Source organism: Myiozetetes cayanensis, unplaced genomic scaffold (genome assembly GCF_022539395.1).
Source record: "Myiozetetes cayanensis isolate MyiCay16 unplaced genomic scaffold, myiCay2020 scf7, whole genome shotgun sequence".
Classification (NCBI taxonomy): Eukaryota; Metazoa; Chordata; class Aves; order Passeriformes; family Tyrannidae; genus Myiozetetes; species Myiozetetes cayanensis.
In genome coordinates this window covers 12,341,937-12,364,958 of record NW_026087964.1, presented here as the reverse complement: position 1 = coordinate 12,364,958, position 23,022 = coordinate 12,341,937, and the positions used below count along the sequence as shown (strand labels likewise).

Genomic DNA, 23,022 nt, shown 5'->3' with positions numbered 1-23,022 from the left:
ATGGTTGCAGCTCACAGCTAGAATGCAGTCACATGTGGAAACAGCTGTAGTTATTTTAAAAGTGACCATCCCTCCTGTTTGCTACTGCTCTTCCTCTGGAGGTGAGGACGTCAGAGGGGGGCTTCTGTCAAATACTTCTTGGCAAGTCAGCCACACCAAGCCCTCATTTGGGATAGGAGCTTTTGGAGGGGCCAGCAAGGTGTCTCCCCCTGGGCTTTAGCTCCCAGTGGAACGACAGCAAGCAGCTAAGGCCAGTCATGTCCTGCACTGCTCCTTCTCTGCCTACTATGGGGGTTTGACTGTGAGCAGGGGTCTTTGCTTGTCCTTAAGCCCTTTCAGGATGATGCATTTATAACTGCATGTTTCATACCTGTACACAAAGAGGGATAAGCTTTACCTGAATAGTATCTGGTTACCCAATACTGTTGCGACTGCTCCTGGAATGTTGGTGTTTTAAGTATTTCGGTAATATTTACTGTCCTACAATTGTACTACAACCAAACTGTTTATAGATTAGGAACTAGGCTATAAGAGCAATATTTTCAGTGAAAGTGTTATAAGCTTTCTGTTTCAGTTTGCCACATGTTCAGTACTCATCTTCATGACATGAGCAAAAAAAATTACTTTTTATGAAATAATTGCCCCCAGTTTACTGTGTGCCACATGACATTACAGAGGAGAGCTTTGAAATTTGCTCCAGGATTTTTCAAGTGAAAATGATGATAAATTAAGGAAGATTTTGGAGCTCTTCATGAGTTTGTGATTCCATTTTAGGGCTCAACTTCTCAGAGAAAAGCAGTGACATAATAATGTGGGCCAACTCATTACTTTTTATTCATGGTACAAGTGGGTTTTGTATCTTACTGTCTCTCTCGTAGAGCATTATATGCTCACTTACATGTTTGGGGAAAAGGTTGTTCTCTGCAAGCTTGTCTGTTGCAATATTTCCATCCATCCTGTTTTAAAGCATTTGCTAGTAGGCATATGTATGCAATACATCAAGAATGAATGCCAAAAAAATACACCTATGAAAACTTACTTTGTGTCTTAAAAGAGGATGTGGTTTCAGATGTGCTTCAACACTGCACCACTGCTGTGTCTTTTAGTAGTTTTACATGTAGGCGTTTGCTATTAAGTGTTTGCTATTGTTAAACGTGACAGCTACATCCCCCTCTTTAGGTAAGCCTTCTAAAAAAAAGTGTGATTTACATATGGTTTGCATATTTTAAACCACAATTTGCATATGTTAATTGACAGTCATTGCAGCAACAAATGTTAATGCATGTAGTCAGTCTAAATTGTAAGAGTTACTGGAAAGTTTGTCTGCTCAAAGGCAGGCAGGCTTCCTTCTGTATCTCAGCAAAGACTGAACTGCCAGTGACTCTTCCCAGTGATGCTGGGGAGTGGGGGGGGGCTCTGTATTGCACACTTCAGGAGCCTAAGTGAATAAATACAATTGTATATTTCCTGTTTTCAAACGGTATTTATCTTGCAGCTTTGGAAGGGAATCATCCCTTGCTGTCAGTGCCTTTCATGACAGTAACTTTGCTCCAGATCATATAGAGAATTGTTCTTGAAGTGAGCCTACATTTCCGAAACCTTTTCAGGGAATGAGAATCTTCATTTTGCCAGTAAAATAATACATGAAGTAAATGTCTCTTGTAACCATGCAGAGGAGTCAGGAAGCAAAACTGGTGTAGAGTGAACCAGATGAATACACCACTGTAACATAGACTGTCATGCCATTGAAAACATGAGATTCATTTCTGCAGATCACCCATCTGTTCTACAAGAACAAGCAAGATCAGGATATTAAAAAATATATATTGAGGAAACATCCAGGTTTTCACTCAAAAAGATGTTAGATAGGAAAGGACCTAGTAGGGAACAGCTGCTTTAATGATATTTAGGTTGCTGAATATGCAACAGTTGACCCATACTGGAATAATCTTATAACAGAGGTCCATGGGATCCTTCTACTCTGTAGCAGACACACTGGCATCAGTTTATATATTTTCTAGGCCACTATATTTCAAATAAGAGTAGTTTCACATTACTACTGTCAGTTATGTATTCAGAAAAAACAGTGAAAAAGACAAAAAGAAAACCTGTACAATTCTACATCACAGTGACACCAATGTGGTATCAATGATAAGGATCATCCATCTTGCAATACTGTTTTCCTTGCAATACAGATATACAAGTGGCTGATGACTCTTTGCTCCACCATATCTAATGTCACCAGCAGTACAGTTTTTATTCAATGTTTCAGCAAGATTTCTGCTTAGAATCACATTTAATAAAGACAACATAATAATTCCTGGTAAATCTAGGAGAATGATTCATAGGTGGGCAGGTAGTTGGAGGAATCCCCCATAATTGTCATCTCACTATGTCCCTTAAAAAACATCTGCTGGCAGTAACTCTCTGGGAACTAGTCTGCAAATGCAGCAGGGATCACTGCTACATTTAGCTTAGCTGGTCAGAGCATGGTGCTAGTAGTGCCAAGGTTGTGGGTTCAATCTCTGTATGCACCATTCACTTAAGAGTTGGATTTGATGATCCTTGTGGGTCTCTACCAACTCAGAATACTCTGTGATTTGCCTGGGATATGTCAACCCAACATAGTATAGTCATTACAGTTTATGGAAAGGAGTTGATTATTCCATATCAGTTGGCTAGTTATATAAAGGGTTTTTTTTTTTTTTTAAATAGATCACTGTAGAATATGCCAAAATATTCTTAATATCTGGAATCACCGTGGAGACAAAGACACCCACAATATAGATATTGTCATTTTTTTCTGTGATACTGGAGTGTAAACATAGACATTTCTCTGAAAAAAAAAATTCTTTGCTTCTGATCACATTTGGGTTAAAATTTACTCTTTATAAAGTAATCACCAGTTTTTCTTGACACTGTTAAGAGTGTCATTCCTCAAGTGTAACTTGTAACTCTGATGCAGTAAACAAAAATGTTGTTTTGTTAGTGCTACCATTTGCTCTTAATTCTCCTCACAGTCGCATGAAAACCTGTGTTCTGAAATTCAACCATCCCCATCACCCTTCTTGTGATTCTGAAGTTTTGGGTGCAATTATGCAGACTGTACAAAGCACCAATAACCTAACAAACAAGCAGCAAACACAAATTCTTCAATGGAAATGCTTTGGGAGAACTTCTTACAAGTAAATTCCATGTGAGTACCTCTCTGAAGGACATTGAATGGAGCAGACAGCTCACAACATGGGAGAGTAAAATGTGAATGGGATGACATACAAGTGATGAAACTCAGGGGGAAGAAAGCAGGTGGAAATAGCAGAGGAGAAGCAAAAGTTCAGCTTCCCTACGCAGCATCCCCACGCAGAGCAAAGGCTTCCTGTGAAGATGCCTCTTTGGGGGTGTAGCCTGCCATCTGCCTCGGAAGTGGTGGATTTTTAGGAGAAATTAAAGGTGAGAAAAGTCATTCAGAGCCACTGGTTGTGACTACATTGCACACCACCTTATGGGAATAGCTCTGGGAAATGAAACTGATGCTGCTTTGCTGACACAATGTGTGTACAGTTAGAAGCTCCTCTTCCACCCTAGTAGGGTATTTCATGAGTGTGTAGGCATAGATGATTATCCTGAAGAAATTCAGAATCATACTTTGCTAAATATGTATTGCTCCTGAAGTGGGCACATTCTGTAGACACCAAGCACATACTGTAAGAGAGGGTCAGTATTTTCTTCTTTCAGAGGTATGGGTCCCTACAATACTGACATGAGTTTCATTGGCAGTAACAGGTGAGACTCAGTTGCGTGATATGGCAAAACCAAACCACCCCATGAATCTTTTCTGCACTTGTGTGACATGCATTGTGGTACGTTGTTCAGTCAGTGTGGGCACCTACGAAGCGTGGGGAGGAGAGATTTTAGTATCACATTGGTTGCTGTGAATTGTTTTCTAAGTTATCTTGCATATATTCAAGTATTTAATGAGTTAATAAGTTCAAAACTGTAGCTCAGACCATTAAAGTAATTTCTGTTTTTTACAATGGCAAGCAAAACAGCCATCCCTTTTTAAGAACCACTTCCTCTGAGGTTCCTGCAAAGGCAGGAAACAACAAGAATCACAAGCTAAAGAGCCAGTGAGAATAAACTCCCTCATATGATTTTTATCACTTTCTAACTCTTAACCAGGTGTGAGGTATGTAAGAACAACCTTTAAATTTATATTTCTTGTTGTGATGATTCTACAAACAGGAGGATAGGAGAGATGTGAATAAAGTACTGTATGAAATACAGGAGTGCTGATCCAAAAAAATTTTAAATGTCATGTTCAGTCCAAAGCTTGTGCAGAGGTCTGGGAACAACTTCTGTTGTCTAAATTGCTTTATACCTCACTGTGGGTGATTTTTCCTCCATTTCTACTTTTTGTAGCAAAATGACGTTTTAGTTTTGAATTATTCCACAATTTTGCTGGAAAAAAAAAAATACACAGGCTTCACTTTGTGTTAGCAAGCATTTGCAGAACAAAGCCCATGTTTTCAGGTTGCATTCAGTGTGCTTGATTGGCATAATCCAGAAACACAGGGAGCAGAAACAGTGCATCCACTTGTCCTGCATCAGAGTACAGCACTCCTCCTCTGCCCTCTCCTCTTAGATGACTAACTTCATAAAAATGAAGATTATTTTCTTTAATTCTTCTTATCGTTATGCAAACAAAATGCCTGCTGTTTAAGTGGAGATCCATGAGGTACCAGTATTTGTTCTTGAATAATGTCTGAAGTAAGATCTGTATTAGCAGGGGGAAAACTAATTTGAAAATATTCATGTATTAGTGTAGTGAAGGAAGGCTGACTTCAGACAGAGATATTTTCCTATGGTTATGGTGACAAAAATTACTTGGTAGGAGCGTTACTTTCTATTACTCTTCTGTGTAATGGATGCCCACAGCAGAACAATTTTGGATTGGTGTTTTCTGCATTTTATTCCAGCATCCTTTTTTTATGTCTTATAACAAAAGTACAAATAGCTTCCTACCAAGCTTACTCTTATGTGGTGTTAGGTTTTGTAAACAAATGTTAGCTCACTATTCACTGCAGTAGCTGGCACTGCAACAGTACACAAATTTGTTTCCAGATCCTGAGCTGTGTTTGCAACGCTGCTATTAAAAAAAAAAATGTTCTTTTTTGTGAGATATGTACAAATTATTTGAAAATCAGGGGTATATTCCAAATGCATATGTATACAGCAATAGATTGGCATATTCACACTCCAAGGGGGATATTGAGAGTCCTATTTGACCATAATGAATTTGAAATATACCAAATTAAATTAGTTTTGTCACATTAGGTGATTTCTGTACATTTTTTAAATTTGTTAGATTTTGAAAAAATATATTTAATTTGTCAAAGAACTATTTTGAATTACAAGCTCATGTATATGTTAAGACACCAGAACACTGAGTTATGTATCTGGGATCATTCTCCCTGATGTCAACAGGGATTCTTATTGGCAGAGTTACACTGTAACCCTCTCGGCACTGCTGATAGATAAAAGTTACAGCTAAACCTTTAGAAAAGAGCTTCTCACCTTGAATTTTTTCAGTTCTGTGGGAAAATGTGTTCCAAGAGCATTTTTTTATCTGCTTCTAGTCTGGGACCATGAAGTTTGTATTTATTTTTCTTCAAATAAACTAAGATTTGTTAGGGTGATATTTGAAGTGTGGGATTCTCTGTACTCTCATTGTACTTGGATGTCAATAGCTATTAAAAACCACGACTTCCACTTCCATGTCTGAATGTATGCAACCCCTGTAGCTTTCCACCTGTTCATTTTTGGAAGTAGGTGTGATGGACCTGGGCTGGGATCATGCCACACTTGTCCGATTATTTTTTCCATTTTTCCTTAGTTTTTCTATTCTTTCTTTCAGATTGTCTGTGATTAGTCAAAGATGTTGGTCTCAGTGGGCATTTGGGTTGACCCTGTGTACCAGTTGTTGTGTTTTATATTCTGGGAGTCCCTAAAATGTCCTGACAGTGGCAGTTCAAGATTGATATGAGAACTGCATCTTACCTCTAGTGGTTCCAGAAATCACCGTGAGTCATTGTAGAAAAACTATATCAAGAAGAAAATATAATGCCTCTGTAAAACACAAAAAAATTATATCATACAGCTAAAAGGACAGAAAACAGGAAGAGGCTGTTTCAACTTCAGCTCGGATTTGTTATAGTACTTATTACTGATGTTACCTTTTTTGAGTTAAGGGCATTCTGCATTACTTGCTGCATAAAATTTTATTAAAAACTAAGTATAATGTGTGTTCTGACTAAAGCTTATAAACCTGTTACATTGCTTGCCCTTTTCTGAAAGTGCTTATTTATTATTTCATGTTATTTTGTCAGACATACGATTTGTATAACTGAACACAGGGCACTTGCCTTCGTTTTAAGGGTAATAAACAAGCTGCACTTTTAAAACCAACAAAACATTTTTAAATGGTAGACTATTTTTCTAATTATTTCATCCAGTGTGTTGAATACCTTTTTACTGTCTCTGCAGTTAGCTTCCATGCGTTTGAAAGGGAAAGAGAAAGAGAGTGGGAAAGCAAGCTTTGCTGCAAAAAAAAAAAAAAAAAAAGAAATCAAAGCCAACCACCAACAGCTTTTTGAAAAAGAGTGTTCTGGTTGTTATAAAACATGTATATAAGCGACAACTGATATTATCCACTGGTGAGATATTGTTCATACATCTACAGCACAAAATTACCAGAAAAATCATGCTGGTTATCAATCCACATGTTCTCAATGCAGTTTGAGGATTTTGAGAATGCCATGTATATCTTTTATCATATCACCGTAACCCCTCACCTCCCACCAGTTCTCCAGACACACTCCCCACTACGTTATATCCCCTTTGATGCACATACCAACCCATTTCACCTCTGATATTTTTCACTTGAATGTGGACCGTGCTGTGATGCTTGACTGACAGTGCTTGAGTGAGAAGTCCTGTGTTCGGGGAAGGGACTATCTTCCTGCTCCATATGGCCAACCTGTGTGTTTCAGTCTTGCCAGGAAAAGAATCCTTCCAGTTTTAAGGAGGTCAGCTATGCCTGTATGGCAAATGCCTGCATGAGCCTGTTTTTCCCACACACCGAGCTGACCAGATGCCGTGTGGCCATTTTCATCTGCCTTGGAGCCCAAACAAGTATCTGCTGCCTCTTCACGGGATTTGCTTGCTCAGACGTGATGCCACGCTATGCAAACATGTAGCTTTTGGGTTACTCAGAGTGTTAGCAGAGCAAGTTGATGTCTGCCTACAATATGCTTTATAGAAACATTCATGGCTATGTTTACACTGTACTAACCACAGTGAGGGAATAGCTTCGACTAACTTAAACTAGCTGCCATAAGTACTGTTACTGTCTATCTCTCAGTGGAAGGGAGCTTGTGGAGAGCCTCAGAAAGCATCTAAGAAGAAAGATAAATTCTGTCTGAGCTAAGCCCTCTGAGGTTCCAGCAGCCTGTGCTTGTCCTCAGGCTTCTCATTGTGAATGGTGTCCTCAGGCTTCTCATCAGGCATGGTGGTGATGACGTGAGGTACTATTCTGGCAGATACAAACTGGGCTGAAACCAAAAATAGAATTTATCAGAGTTGCATCTATTTAAAGGTGTGTGTTGTTGCTGATTTTGCCTGGATGAAAATCAGGAACTTTAGAAGTAAGAAAAGCTCTCCACTACGCATGGTACTGTGTCTCAGTCACTCGCAGCTTCTCTTCTCTTCCAGTGTTTCTAAGAGTGAAGGAGACCTATGCATATTTCAGATCAGTACTTTGTCAATTGTTTATTCTTCCCTTGTATAGGCTGTATATGTTAAATAGTATTTCTAGGGCAAACATAAGTTGTTTTTTTTCTGTCTCAGCTTCCCATCTAAACATGGTTCAGAGGAGAGGCTGGAAATTAAAACCTGGTAGGATTATATTTGCAGACATCTGTCTTCAGAACAACTTCAGCAAATATAGCACAACAGAAATTCCTATGTGCTTTCACAGCAATAATTAGAATATTTCTATAGTTGGGGGGTGGGAAGTGGGGAAGGGATATCCCTGGCATGGTGGCCAAATTCGTAGCAAGTGGTAATTGGTGTGGTTGCAGTGATTTGCTTAATTTTCATGGAACTGTTTTACATTAGCAAGAGATTAATCAAGTCCATGGCTGTGAAATGTGTGGGTTGGTCACTTAACCCACCACCAGCATGAACACACCACAGAAAGGCAGACACGTGTTTTCTGCAGCAACTAAGCTTTGGTTTTTGGAGCTCTGGGTTCTGCCCCAGACCGGCTTGGGCACTTGCTTAAATGAATTGTGGCAGTATGGGAGAGTATGGCCAATATCACTTTATCTTAATGTCATTTTGCTTATGTTTTTACATAATTTTTTGTTTCATGCCATGTTTAGCATTCTACTAGGTCAGATGAAGTCAGGGGTCAGGGGTGTGCTTGATTTAATACAACTGGATGGTTTCCCTGGTTTTTGTCTGTTCCTTTTGGTGTCCTGTCATTTGAATTTTATGTTTTTTGCCTTTATTTCTTGAGACGACTTTTCTGGGTATCATTTTCTGTGCTCTGTTGGTCCTTTATGTTGGTACAGATTGCATTTGTTCATCTAAAATGCCTGTCCTGTACAATTTCCATCATTTTTACAGTCTTACATTTTGTCATTTTCTGCTTGAGTTTGGTTGTGGTTTGTTATGTTTTGACAGTGGTTTGTCATACAGCTGTGAATAACCTCTTTGGTTTGTTCTTAAAACTTCCTTCTTTGCAGTTGTTGAACAAAATTAACTGAACTACTCTTTCTTCAGACACGATAGCACCGACAGAAGTGTGAGTGGCTAAATGCGGCAAGCAGGCAAACCATTTGTTCTGGCTTTATTTGCATTCAGAGTGTAGAATTTTTATGCAAATACAAATCTTCTGTTTGCTAAATATTCATGTATAGATCTTTGGTGGGAAGTGATGGGTTTGATTTATAAGATGTAGAAGTTTTACAATTAAAACTGGAGCTTCCTCATCTAAGGCATGTCTGTCTGTGGGTAAGCCCCTCCAAACATTTCTCCCCTCCAGCCAAAAAAATCAGCTTAGACCATATGCTTCCTGAGAAATATGCCTGCCATCAGAAATTCTGAATTTTTCAGTGTGGGGTAAGGGTCTGCCTGCTCTTAAGAGCGAAAACTTGAGGCTGGTATGGAACTGTGCAGGGCTGATGCTCTGCTATTTGTGCTTCAGCTTGAGACAATGGTTGTGAGGTCTGCAGGAAAGGAGCTGAATTGAAGTTGACTGTGAGCCAGCAATGTACCATTGCAGCAAAGAAATCAACAACCTCCTGGGCTGTGTGAGGGAGAGTTTGAGAGAGGTGATCTTTCCCTCGGTCCTGGTGATACACATCTGTGTAGGATACTCAGTTTGGACTAACTGTTTAGAAGCCAGACATGGATATACTGGAATGAGTCCAGAAAAGAGCCATGAATATATTAAGGGCTTGGAGGATTTGCTATATGAGGAGAGGCTAAGAGAGCTAAGACTGTGCAATCTGGAGAAGCTTATAATGTGTGTAAATATATGATGGGGACAGAGAAAAGCTGAGCCAGGCTTCTCAGTATTGCAAGAGGCACTGGGCTCAAAGTGAAACACAGAAAATTCCATTTAAACACAAGAAAAACTGATTTCCTCCAAACGTGGTCAAACACTTGCACACTGTGAGAAGAGAAATCGTGAAGGCTCTATCTTTGGAGATATTCAAAACCCAATTGGACACAGCCCTAGACAAGACACTACAGGTGACCCTGCTCTGAGTGGAGGGAGGGATGATGCCCTCCAAACCCACATCCTGTGAAAGGGATCTTGGACTGGTGCTTTCTCTTTACGTTGTCTGGTCCAGACTCTCTTAGCCTGAGGCTGAAATACTCAAGAACTGATAACTGAATTTTGTAGTAAGTAATTCTTTAAAGACTGGTGGTCTGCTGCCAGTGTAATAAGGAAAGGGTTGGGAGGAGATTTTATTGTAATAGGTAGGCTGGCTGAGCCTTAATTAAAAACTACACTGATGCAGTTCAGCTTTGTACTGAGATATAGAGAGGGTTTTATAGTTCTTTTCTGAATGTTTTTACAAAAATGAATTATAGTGAAATATTATCTCTCTTCAGAGAGATGAAGGATTTAAGACTGAGTTGCAGATTATGTGACTGTTGAGAATAAGGGTCATAAGGTGTGGGAGTTAAGCTGAGGTCTCATTGTCATAAAGTTTCTGTTACTTGCTCTTGACTCAAGTGTGTTTTAGAGGATTGAAGTGCTGGTTACACTCTTTCGAGAAAAGGAAACACACTGTCAAATGAATCAAAATTATACACACAAACCCTCACTAGGGTAAAATGTTGTTAGAAAATACTTATTGGACAAAATGCAAAGTCAAACCTAACACAATGATTGAATTGCACAGGATAGAAGGGACTGGAAAGGGAAACCTAGACATTTACAACTTTATAAGCTTTAATATTTGGGGTTATAGCCTTTAACTGTAGGCAAAGTTATTGACATAAAATAAATAAGATATTCCAGATACTGTCATTTATTATGTATCTAAACAAAAACTTTGGGTTCTGGTTGTGGGAAAAGTCACTCAGTAACAGTGCTGAATCAACGTCACACATCCCACTTTGCAAATTTGCTACAAAATTGAGAACATAAGCAAATTGGTTGGAAACACTAGATTTCCACAATTTCCAGGAAGTGCCAAGTGGATCATTAAATAAAAACAATATTGTAAGTACATGGGAAGAAGACATATAATGCTAATTTTACTCCTCAAAAGGTGTGTTGTATTATCAATATGCAGGTAGTGCTTCCACTGTCTTCTAGACTTCATGGAGTTTAGAATCTATAATGTCTGTAGATTATACAGATGTTTTTCTGAGTGTGCAAATATATAGTATATTACTAGTATACTACTATTAAAAGTACAATAGTATAGTATAGTATTATTATTACTAATGTAGTATAGATTTCATATAATAAATTTACTTTTACTTAATGCTTAATTTGTATAAATAACTATAAATTTCTGTAAATGGAAATCAATCATACATTCTAATTTCTATTCTATAAGTAGTCTACATGATAGAAGCCCAATCTTACCCACTAGATATAGAGAAAAAAAGGACAGGTCTGTGTGTGCCAGATTCTGCTTTGGATACATGTGGGTGGTTTAATCAACATGGCCCACATGTCTCTGAGACAGAATTTGGACTTATTAGACTGTCTTTTCACTGCCTTCCGTGCCACACTATCAAATCTGACAGTAGATTTTCCTGGGAATTGGCAGATTTGTGTTGTTTGGGTTCGAATCCACACAGCAGATAAAGGTGGAGGAGCAGCCTGAGCTACAGCTTCTTCCAGATAGCAGGTCACACAGTACTGAAAACTGGAGCTGTACTGTTGTCCAGCTTCATCAGGGGATCCCTCCCTTCACATCCTAGCCAGGGGAAGAAGTGTCTGGAAGAAAACACAGATGATGTGTTCTTTCACTGGGTCAATTTTGGGCCAATAGAAGTATAGGCAGAATAACAGCAATGATATTACTGCGTAACTCCATTAAAGTTTGCTCTGTGAGTACTGATGTGCTTGTTTCAGTTATAGAAACATATGTAAATGAACATGCCAAGCTCTGGGCCACCCAGGTGTTACTTAGCCATGACCAGAGATGGCAATTAACAATTAACAGAAAGCTCATGCTCTCTTCTGCAGTGCTCAGGAAGGTTCCTTTGCACTCAATGGGATGTTGTCTCCTGGCTTCCCTAGTCCCTGCATCTGGCTGAGGGGAGTTATTTGTTACATCTTCATTTAATTACTGAGATCCAACTGCGATAATCTATCTCTGCCTAGAGCTTTATGGGATAGCTCAACATTTTGTATTGGGAGCCAAAAAAACTCCACAGTCCCAACCAGCCGAGTTCCTCAAGCCCAGCTATAGTATATTGATGAGATAATCAGCTGCAGACTGCACCAGAGCTTCAGAGCTCCTTTAAACTATAGGCAGAGAGTCTTTTTCTCACTCTGCCACTGATTCTGTGGCATTTTTAAAGGCTTTTTATATTTTATATTTTTTGGGGTTTGTTTGTTTCTGTTTTATTACTTATTTTATAACCTAATTTTAATTGAAGATATAGGACTTGACAGGATTCAGAGCTGCAAAAACCAGCCTGGAAGCAACAAACCCAATATTTTTATTTAACTGATTAACACTTCCATTGTTTCTTTTTTATACCAACTTGGCAGTATCTTACATGGTGTATATGTATATGCTAAAACCAAGTCTCTGCCCCTGAGAGCTTCTGCTGTAAAGGCAACACATGAACAGTTCAGTGAGCAAGGAGGGGTTTGCTATCAAGCCCTGCTTCTGCAAAGAGGCCATGACCCTTCATTCTGTAGAGAGGGCACTGAGATTTTAACAGTCTATCTTTGGCTCACAAAAGGAGGAAATGTTCTTCTATTCCTAGCCCACAAATAATACCAGTTTCCTGTGAACTAGAAAAACATGTTTGCTTTCTGTTTTACTCAAATCTTCCTTGGGAAAAAAAAAACCCAACCAACAGTACCATCACCACCACACTGTGTAGTGGTACCACAATTATATTACAAACTGTATTTTTAACTGGTTTTCTGCCCATAGCTCATCTGAGGCTTGCAAAGCTCTGAACTTCACAAGTTATGGACGTTTCCATCTGGAGATCATTGGACATCTTGACTTAATTTGGGATAGAAAAATAATTCTAGAATTAAACTTATCCCTGACAGAATGAAGTATTTTACACTCAAGCAAACATATTTAAAAGGGAAAATAAATTAAAGGACAGCATGAAAATAATGATTCCTAGGATCAGGGTTACAGAAGAGCACCCTAATCATCATCGTTGCATGCCCAGGCCAAAAAGCAGGAGTGTGACCTCCTAGTAGTTTCTCCCTAGGAGGCAGGCCTTGGGCCATTTAATATGTTAGATGGTTTAAATCTATTCTTTAGAATTCCCCAGGTGTGATACTTAAGAAATTATATATAATATAACTGTAACTGACCTATTAAGCTTCTTGCCTGCATTCACAGATTGAATTAATTGATTTCTGGACTACTCGTATTTGGGGGAGTGTCACAGATCTATCTTACTTCAAGTCTAAAATTGTTTTTTGGTTGGAAAATGTATATGGAATCACATGTAGCCAAGCTGTTACACCACAAAATAGGCTAAAGTTGTTTCATGCCAGCTGATGACAGCATTCTGTTTTGTGCAAAATAGTAATTTCAGATATGCCTTTTCTTATAGACATTTTCGTATAAATAACTATTTCTCGTTGCTAAATCCAGCTGATCTCTGTCAGTTTGCTTTGCTATCTGGGCAACTGCTAGCACAAGTGAAGCAAACATTGTGGCAGTGCCCGCTTCTCATGAGAAATGGTGCATCCTCAGACACTCAGCTAGGGACAGAACAAAATGATAATTTAAAGCAGCATTCCAGTGATCTGGAATTAATGCCTGAATGCTGAGGGCCGGGTGAATTTTCCTTCTAGTATATACAGTATCTTACAATGTGGGGTGTCACATTTCACAGTATTAAATGTTCTTTTCTGGGAAATGGGACCTGTTAGTATTTGTAGATGCAGGTGTACCTTCCTGGGCTACGCCTGCTTTCCTAAGCCTGACTATTGGGCTTAGAGCCTCAGCACCTGAAGTCAAGGCTGTTCCAATGTACTCTTGCAGGCAGATGATATCTGTTATTAGTATGGCTTGACAAGTCCCATGAAAAGGCTTTCTTTCTACTTATTTATAATTTTGATAAGCTTGATCTAATAAAGCTGAATTTTTTTTTTTGCTTTTATCTAGCTCTTTTTTATATAAGCCAAAAAAAGATTTCTTTTTTCCCCTCAAATGGAAAAATATTGGTTTTTCCATGGTACTAAAGCCTTGCAAGTTCGTTTTTTAAATGTCTAAAAACCTGTATGCTCTGGAGTATGGTTGGTCACCTTTGTGGTAGGGGTGTCCCTTTTGTCCTCTTTGTGGAAATCTGACTGAATTTAGCAGATTTCTAAATATTTGAGGGGGAAAAAAGGCACCCATTCCCAAGTATGCAGTGCAGGTTTTGCTGCAGTTTGACAGCTAAAATTCCCAAGGCCTCCCTTTCCAAGGAAAATTCCAAGAAAATTCTGCAGAATTGCAGACCCGAGACCAAGCTAGCATACAGTTTGCTCTGAGTTCTGCGAGGTGAGTTCACTGTACTGGAGCAAGGATGGCTAAACATCCTGAAGTGGCCATAAGTATCAAGTTATCCCATAATCCTGCCTTCTCATTACCCAGGATCCTCCTAGAAAGTATCCTTCAGCTACCTCTAGCAAAAGGTATGTGGCGTTGTTAAAATCTTGTTGAGAAGTAGAGTGTCAGACAGAGGTGGAGTGTGTACCTCCACACATGATCATGGTCACCTACTGGGAGAAGGGAAGGAAAAGCATCTTTGCAACGTTACCATTCTTTTGCCCAAGAAAGGATTGTATGCATGCATGCAGCAGAGCAGGGTATGCACACACATATGTGCTTGAATACTCATCTACTCAATCATGTTTTAGAAAAGAAAAAGCAAGGAAAAGTTCTTTGCGTTAAAAAATGCACTAAGTTTGTGATGATCTCTAGACTTTATAAGAGCTACTCCACAGCCTTTTGTTGTTCTTGGAAATGCCGTCTCCTGCACAAATAAACTTTGTTGCTGCTGAAGAGAGTTTCATGTTTATTCTAGAAATGAAATGATCTTTTAAAAGCATTGAGTGCTTCAGGAAGAGAACCAAAATTTGAACGTGCTTCAGTCTTTTGTGGCAAAGCAGCATAGTGTGCTGGAGGACAGGTCTGCTCATCAATACAGGTTTCCATTTCTGTTTCTTGTGATATTGAATATTTAGCTATAATCATTTATGCTGGATATTTGCATCAGCTATTTTCAGTTTTACAGACCGACAGGGTCTACATATGCATCTATCATGGAAAATCAGGTTCCATGGAGCGTATCCTCGTGTGCACCTCTATTCCTTTTCATCCTTTTGGTCTCATACTTTGTTGTTCACAGTAACATATCCCTGTGGCAAACATAGATAATGCTTACTAGGAAAAGTAATAAGTTATTTAATGTATTTCTAGCCTTCTTTAATGTGTTGTAGCTGTGAATACAAGGCAAAAAGCAACACCATATGACCATGCTGCTTTGGGAACAGTCTATAAACTGCAGTTAAATAGTTTCAAGATATTTATGTAGTGCATAAGTCACATGAATAGAGGTTTATCACAATCAGTAGGAATGCTGGATTTTCATATCACACATTTGCTGCTTAAGATGATTAGCAGGAAATTTAATTTGCACTAATTAGCCTTAGGGGAGCAAGAAATTAACTTGATGGGTAAATTTCACTTTTTACTATATACCATACCAACATGGAGAAATTTGAGTTAAAGCATGAGTTGAATGCTATGCTAATACACTGGACTTCAGTTTTTCTAAATTAAATTAAAAGGCTATGAAAAGATAATATGTGCATGCTGACTGGGGGGTGTTTTTTAGGAGCTAGAGTCACAGAATAATCTTTCAATGTATTCACTGAATTGTCAGCCACTTCCAGAGAGTGTGTATATTTTTGTACATTAAACTACATTGATATCTGATATTACAGCAAAAGCTTTAACAAGTCCTAATTTTCTACATTTGCATATTTTCATTATACAGTGTGCATTATGACTGCGCATACAATATTCTACATTGTAACACACAGAAAAAACACATTTTTCACATAACTACTGTAAAAATTCCTTATTTTTTAATTTGCAACACCCATTTGCAAATGCATTTTTAGGTTCTGGAGCCTTTTTTCATCTACTGGCAAAATTTCTGTGAAAACAGCTTTTTAAAAATTACTCTCAAAAGTATTCAGCAAGTGAGGGAGGCATGAGTCATCATATAGTCCTAACAGACAAATAAGAATTAGGAACTAATAAGCTCTAATCTTGCCTGTTGATAGTGACTTTTCTATCTCATTCTTCCAAGAGACCATTTAGATTGCTTAGTTTTTCCCTTTAAAATGGAGGCAGTTTTTATGTATCCGCCACTCAGAATTACTGTGGATTGATTAATGAAGGCAAAGCAATGAGTCATTTGGTATGGAAGTATTGGTCCATTACAAACTGAAGTGTCTTGTCATACCAGGCTTGTGGTTATATCCAAATTTATCTGTAAAGAAGGAGGTGGAAAGCATGAGTTGCATGTGAGATAATTGCCTTTGATGTCAGCGCTTCTGCTAGTTTGTGCATCTAAAGTACACTCAGAATTACTATTACATATTTGGAATTAGACCGTGTAGTACTTACCTGACACTAATATGGAAGTGAGAGCTGTGGCTTTGGTGAGAGTTTTGCCCTAGTAAGTATTGCTGAACTGGGTACCTGAAGTCCATAGTTCGGGGTGTAAGTGGGGCTTATAAGTTGAGTTCAGGTGTCTGCTCAGACTTTCTAGCCTATCACATAAACGCTGGTCTAAAGGGAGATCTCAGATAGACCTGTGGGTAGTCATATATTGTATAACACATATTATTTTGCATTCTCAGGTCCTCCTTCAGTCCCCAGTACTCAGATTTCTCAGCAGCAACCCTCCTATTCAATCAAGAGTGCATGTGCGTGTGTGTGTGTGTGTGTGTGTGTGCACATATGCATGGGAATATATAAATAAACGTCTGCCCACACACAAATAAACATATATGTGTACACAACCCCTGTATACAAATATGCTTTGCTTTTTTTGGGTGTAAAAGTATATTTCTGTAAATGCTCACCACTTGTATTTATACAATTATGGGTAATATACAACTTTCAATCGTAATTGACACCATGTGGCTTTTTGTATAATAATTACTTTGGGACAAAAAACCTTGCAGATGGTTTCAAGAGTGACTCTAACTTGCCATCAATGTAAAAAGATTAAATAGGATGAGCCCACTCCCTCTGAATGGAATCAGCCATTTTCATTGATTTCAATGGGAGCAGGCGCAACTTTGTCTCTACAAAAGGGAAAGAACATATATTATGTTCATTAAATGAAAGTTTGATTTCATTGAACTTAAAATTACTCATGTGCTGTTAGCAAATGGTTTGAGATTTTATAACCTAGAGCATTTGCTGAATTCTGTTTTGTATTTCCCTCACAGCAATTGGAAGGACCCTCATTCCTCGTTATTTTAGCACTGTCTTTGAAGGAGGTGTAACAGACCTGTATTACATTCTCAAGCACTCAAAAGAGTCATACCACAACTCATCCATCACAGTGGACTGTGATCAATGCACCATGGTCACTCAGCATGGAAAACCTATGTTTACCAAGGTAACAGGGAAGACTCAATAAAGCATGTTGTTGGTTTTTGGTTTTCTTTTTCTTTTTTAGTGTGTATAAGGGTAAAAGATATTGGCTGTTGAATTTTTCTGGTAGACTGAGATTATTTCTAATACTGAATACCCTTGAAACCATTTAATTACTGTTTTCTATAGTCATTATGTGACTGAAAATTTCTGTGGGTATCTTCTGCAATTCTCCCAGAAAGATTGCAAGAGAAGCTCATAATGCCAAGTGGCCAGAACTATCAATTTTATGTGAATTAAATTCAGCCTGACCATCTCCTTTTCTCTGGGCTTGATCTTAAAAAAACAATGAGATTTCACATTCCTGCTACCTAACATTTGGGATGGTATGCATTACATTTGATACTTACCTAGTACAAGGACTATAAATCTCTAGGAAAATAGTGATTTAACACAGTAGGATGCCAGTCCAAAGGGCAGTGAATTCAATGGAAGGAGTCAATTGATTTAAACACGCTCTGGATCAGGCAGTTAGTGAATATTCAATATGTGTAATTGATAGTGACTTATCTTCATGCATAGGCCACCTCTAGTCCTGTAATTAAACCGAGTGCCATACATTTATAAGAAACAGTACAAAGGGTGGAAAACAAAAATTAAAACAAAACAAAAAAATTCCTTATATTAAAAAACCCTGTAAAATGTTTTTCAAAATGGAAATGTCTCTTTTAATACATTAACAGGAAATAATGATTTTCCATCTTGTACCTGTTCATCGTTAACCTTTCCATGAAGACAAGAACAAAAGTAGTAGGGGTAGCAGGAGAAGATAGCTTGTCCATGTTGCCCTTGGCCCGCAGGACTGTGGAGGTTTTAATTTTAAGTCACTGGTTATTGACAGCATCATGACCAGGGTCCACATGGCCCAGGCTGGTTTAGCATGTACGTGAGTCCCATCCCTTTGCAGGGTTTTCTTTGCCATCTTCCTGGCTCTTGGGGTGGGGCTCAAAGAAGAGGGAGAGGAAGCTGCTGGTGTGTGGTGCAGTGGTGAGCTAGGAAATGTGTATTTAGTGTTGTCATTGTTCCAGCTCTCACACCACAGACCCTGAGACTTACAGAGGCACAAAAACAGACAGAGAAGAGACCAGATACTCCTAGTAGCACTTCTTTACCACCTCGCTGCTCCTTGTGCAGGGGACATGGCAAAGGTATACAGTAGCTACTTCTCTGCTGAGATCCCTAAAGCCATTTCTGTGTCATTTCCTTTTGTGTTAGCTTTAATACAATATCAAATAAAAGGATTTTGCTTTGGTTTTTTTACTTGGTTAATAGAGAACACTTTTCTCAATTCAGTTAGTTTATTTTACTTATCATGGCAGCACATGACAGTGTTGTTATTTTGGAAAGGAGGTTAACATCCAGCAGTCAAAGACAGACTAGCAGCGTGATCTGGGCTGGGTGCCCACCTCATGTGAGAGGGCTACAGTTGCCTCCCATGGCACTGTCCTGCTGTGTGCAGTGGGTCTCTCTGCTGTAGCCCTGGCAGTGCTTCAGCCCTGATCTTTCTCTTGCAGATTCCGATATAAACTTTTGTGTTCCAGTAGCAAAATTCAGCTGGGGATGTGATTTGGATTCTAGGAGAAAAATTAGGAGGTTTTAATGCCTCTATGTTTAAAATATGACAGTTAGTAAAAGCAAATTTGAAATGAAAAACACAGTAGTTGATGGAAAAGGGGAGAAGAGAATATATTACTCTTTCAGAAATAAGTAAGTTGGAGCCGAATGGTGTCTCAGCTGTGCGTGTTTAACTTCTACCAGAGATACTGAGGGCACAGATCCTACCAAAGGTAAACTCCTACTCTCACAGCATTGCTGGAGAAACAAAGCAGACCTTCCATAGTAAGCAGCACTGCAATGGACTATGTAGTTCCTTAGATCATCTGAATTTGACCCAGTGAAACTACCATGAGGGAGGCTTTTAATGCAAAAATACGAACCCTTTCGGTTTTACAAACAAATTCTAAGTTTCAAATTCTAACCAAATTCAAATATAAGTGATTGAAACACTTCTCATTATCTATTGAATCAAGAATCCACAGAGTTGAGAATCCAATGTATTTTATTCATTTCGACATTTTGCTAGTTAGAGCAACTTACTGCGTACTGCAGTATTGGATGAATATATAAAATGGCATTTCCATTTTTTTTTCAAACAAATATGGCCAGAACATGCCTAGCAGTAAGAATATGAATAGTTCAGCTTGTCTTGAGAGGGTAAGAGGTCCTTGTAAAGTGTCACACACTTAAAAATTGTTTTATCAAGATATAAATAAACACTATAAATAATTTATAACAGTTCAATGGCATAAATAAAATGTGGAAAAAAACTGAAGCCAAGACCACCAAGTTTGTTTACCTGGGAGATGCTCCATTTATTTTTTTCAGGTAGAGGAAAGTTTTAGGAGTCCTCCTAAGTCTCTGTTTTTCACTGTGCTTACTGACACTCCAACTTTATGTGTAGGCAAACTGTTTTTCTGCAATTAGCAATGTTTATATTTCCCAACAGTTTGGCAGAGGCGAGCTTTGCCTTCACCACTAAAGCAGTGAGCACCCCCTGTTCAAACTATTCTCTTCCTGCTCCCAACAGTGGGGCCATCAGCTGGATTTTATAGGTGAAGCCCTTGAAACCCAATGATTTTAATCCTTACTAATAATCTCAGGCACTGCCCAGATTTGTATAAGCTTTAGGCTTCTTTTCAAGCAACAACTCATGTTTGAGAAATGGTAGTTAATAAAGGACAAAGACTTCTAAAGGTATTTAGTGATAGAGTGAGGCTGTGAGCAATAGGGCACAGGACTGAAGTGGGTTTTCATAGGAACAAGTAGTTGAAATTCCTACAATTAATAAGTGCAGTGAAGGGGTTAAAAAGCTATTGGTTAGTTTGAGAAATGTTCTTTTTTAGTTTTTTCCTGGCCTAGTCTAGAGCAACCACGTGATACACTGAATGCCTGCCAGCCTCTTTCTTGTTGATCCTCCGGAGACCATCTGTGCTGGGGGCATTGATTAGAGTGTGTCTGCTGGGATTACATCTTTTCTGTTGCCATGCCAACTAATCAGCTGATTTTGGTTACCACAGAAACAAAATGTCAGAGCTCACAGTACGGTAACATGAATTCAGCACAACAGAAAATGTTTTCTTAATTGGAGACTCTTTTGATTTTTTGGATTCTATGTAAAAGGCAGCTTTAAGAAAAAAAAAAAAAAAGCCCTTTTAAAATAAGAACTGTGCCAATTCTATTGATTAAAAGCCATGTGTAAAATTCTGCTCCACATAAGGAAATTAAATTCCTTTATAAGATGTATAAATTTTTACCACTGTGATATGAGGAATGTGTTTTGGTTTTTCTATTAAAATTTGTTAATGCTAGTGCCTAAAACCTGTTAAGAGCTGAGGGGGGTTGAGCTTAAGAGAAGAAATATTTGAAAAACCACAGGTATTATTAAAAAAAAATTGTTTTAAACCTGAAATATTTTCATGTTAACTAGTCAGTAACCACGATCTTTGGCCTCAACACAGTTACATTAATACAAAATGTTTTTCTTCAGAGAATCCTTATATGTGTGCATGTGTACCCCTCTGCAAATTCTCATCATAATGCAGGTGATGGGAATATCAAAAATCAGGGTCAAATGACAAAATAAGACACCTTAAAATTTGAAGGCATCACTGAGGTGTGTTGAGAAGGGCAAACGAGAACCTGTTGCAAGATTCCCCTTCATAGGTCTACAGGAATTTATCTGTATAGTATGCCTGTTAAAATTACCTACGTGTTTTCTCAGAAACAGCAAGGAAGAAAAACTATGATGATGTTAAGTGAACTGTTAACCAGAAAAACCCCACATTGCCCAAGTGAGAGCTAGCCAAACCTGAGCTGGGGCTTGTAAACAGGCTCAACAGATTCGACTGAATTTAGGATGGCTATTTTTCAATCAAATGCTAGGTGTATTAAAATTAAAGTTGCAGAAACCTTTTCTTTTGAAAGCCATTACACCCTGTTTCCACAATATCTATGCACCCTTAACTTGCAAGTTTATGTCAAACAGGAGTTGTAAGTCTAAATATCCAATTTAAAAAGACATCAACAGCAGTAGTAGTTTATTTTCAAATCAGACAGCATTTACCATACTCCACAGTACTCCTAGTCAAGATGCCCTGCTGGGCTTGTATTTTGCACCTTAAAGAAGACCACAACCACTGTGTTTTTTCCACCTAAAATTGTGGACAGTTGTTTAAAAGTCCCCAGTAATTTATTCATTTTCAGGTAGTACCCACTTTCTGAATTTATTCCTCCTATATTTTCTGTTCTTTCTTAGACAAGACCCCTCACAAAGCTGCATGAGCCATTTTCTGTGGAAGTAGCTCCATTGTCCTGGCTAAAACCTCTCCTCTTCTCCCCTCACCTGCGTGACAGGCACCCCACCTGCCTTTCCTTGGAAGGGAGGATTAATACAAGTAGATAAGAAATGAAAAAAAAAAAACCAAACCAACCAACCAACCAAAAAACCACAAAACCAAAAACCTTAAAACCCAAAAAAGACCAAACAAACAAACAAACAAAAAAAAAAAAACCAAAACAGGACAAAATGCTTGGAAAAGACAACACTTGGTAAAGATAAGGAAAAAAGAGGAAAAAAATCAGATTTGGTCACAGGCATTAAGGGCACTGTGCACTCCAACTGGACGTGAAAGAAAGGTTTATATGCCAGGCTGTTGTAAGGAAAGGGCTACATATGGGAATGACTGGTTCAGCAACTTGCCATCAAGTGCACACAGGTACACCACAGTCACCTCCACTGCAAGGTTCAGTCATTAATTTGCAGTAGCGAACTGTGAGGGAAAGGGAATTGTTGCAATAAATAAGACTTAGCGTACAATATTCTATGTTTGTGAAATGCTATAAAATCCATAGCATTATAAGTTACTGTCTCTGAAGTAAGGCCAATGAAGTAATTTTCCCACATTTGTTTTTTCTCCCCAAGAGAACTAGAAACAATTAATCTAGCAGAGACGAGCAATAGAATACTGCTCTGATATTTTTGAATGTTGTTTAATCGATGATACAATACCATTGAAAACAAAATTACTGGGAATTCATTTCATGCATTTTGTGTATTCTAGGTATGCACAGAAGGACGTCTTATCTTGGAGTTTACTTTTGATGATCTTATGAGAATAAAAACATGGCACTTTACTATTAGACAATACAGAGAATTAGTCCCACGCAGCATTCTAGCCATGCATGTAAGTAATCCTTTATTCATTTGACCTAATACAAAGAGATGAGGTTTATGAAAAACACCAGCAAATTTCACACCCAAGGCAATTAGCTCTAAATATTTTGGTTTGCCTGCAACTATGGCCATTTACAAGTCCTTTCATCACTCCCTTGTTCCTCAGTGCTATAATATTGCCACTGTTGCTGTGTTTTCATTCTGTTTTAGCATGTAATTTTCCTTTTAATCCCACTCAGTGGTCTGTATGATTTGGGTCCAAAATCTGTTCTTACTGATATGAACTACAGCAAAGTCAGTGAATTTTTATCATTGTAGGTA

At 38.4% G+C, this 23,022-nt stretch overlaps 1 protein-coding gene across 9 annotated transcripts in view; it reads left to right on the top strand.

Moving 5' to 3' along the window:
* LDB2 (LIM domain binding 2) overlaps positions 1–23,022 on the top strand; it is a 217,620-nt gene that overhangs the window by 146,590 nt on the left and 48,008 nt on the right. For all 9 annotated transcript variants that reach the window (XM_050338340.1, XM_050338339.1, XM_050338337.1 and 6 more), the window contains exons 3-4: positions 17,261–17,433; positions 22,589–22,711. In XM_050338340.1, the coding sequence (XP_050194297.1) occupies positions 17,261–17,433; positions 22,589–22,711 (296 nt within the window). The remainder of the gene's footprint in view (positions 1–17,260; positions 17,434–22,588; positions 22,712–23,022) is intronic.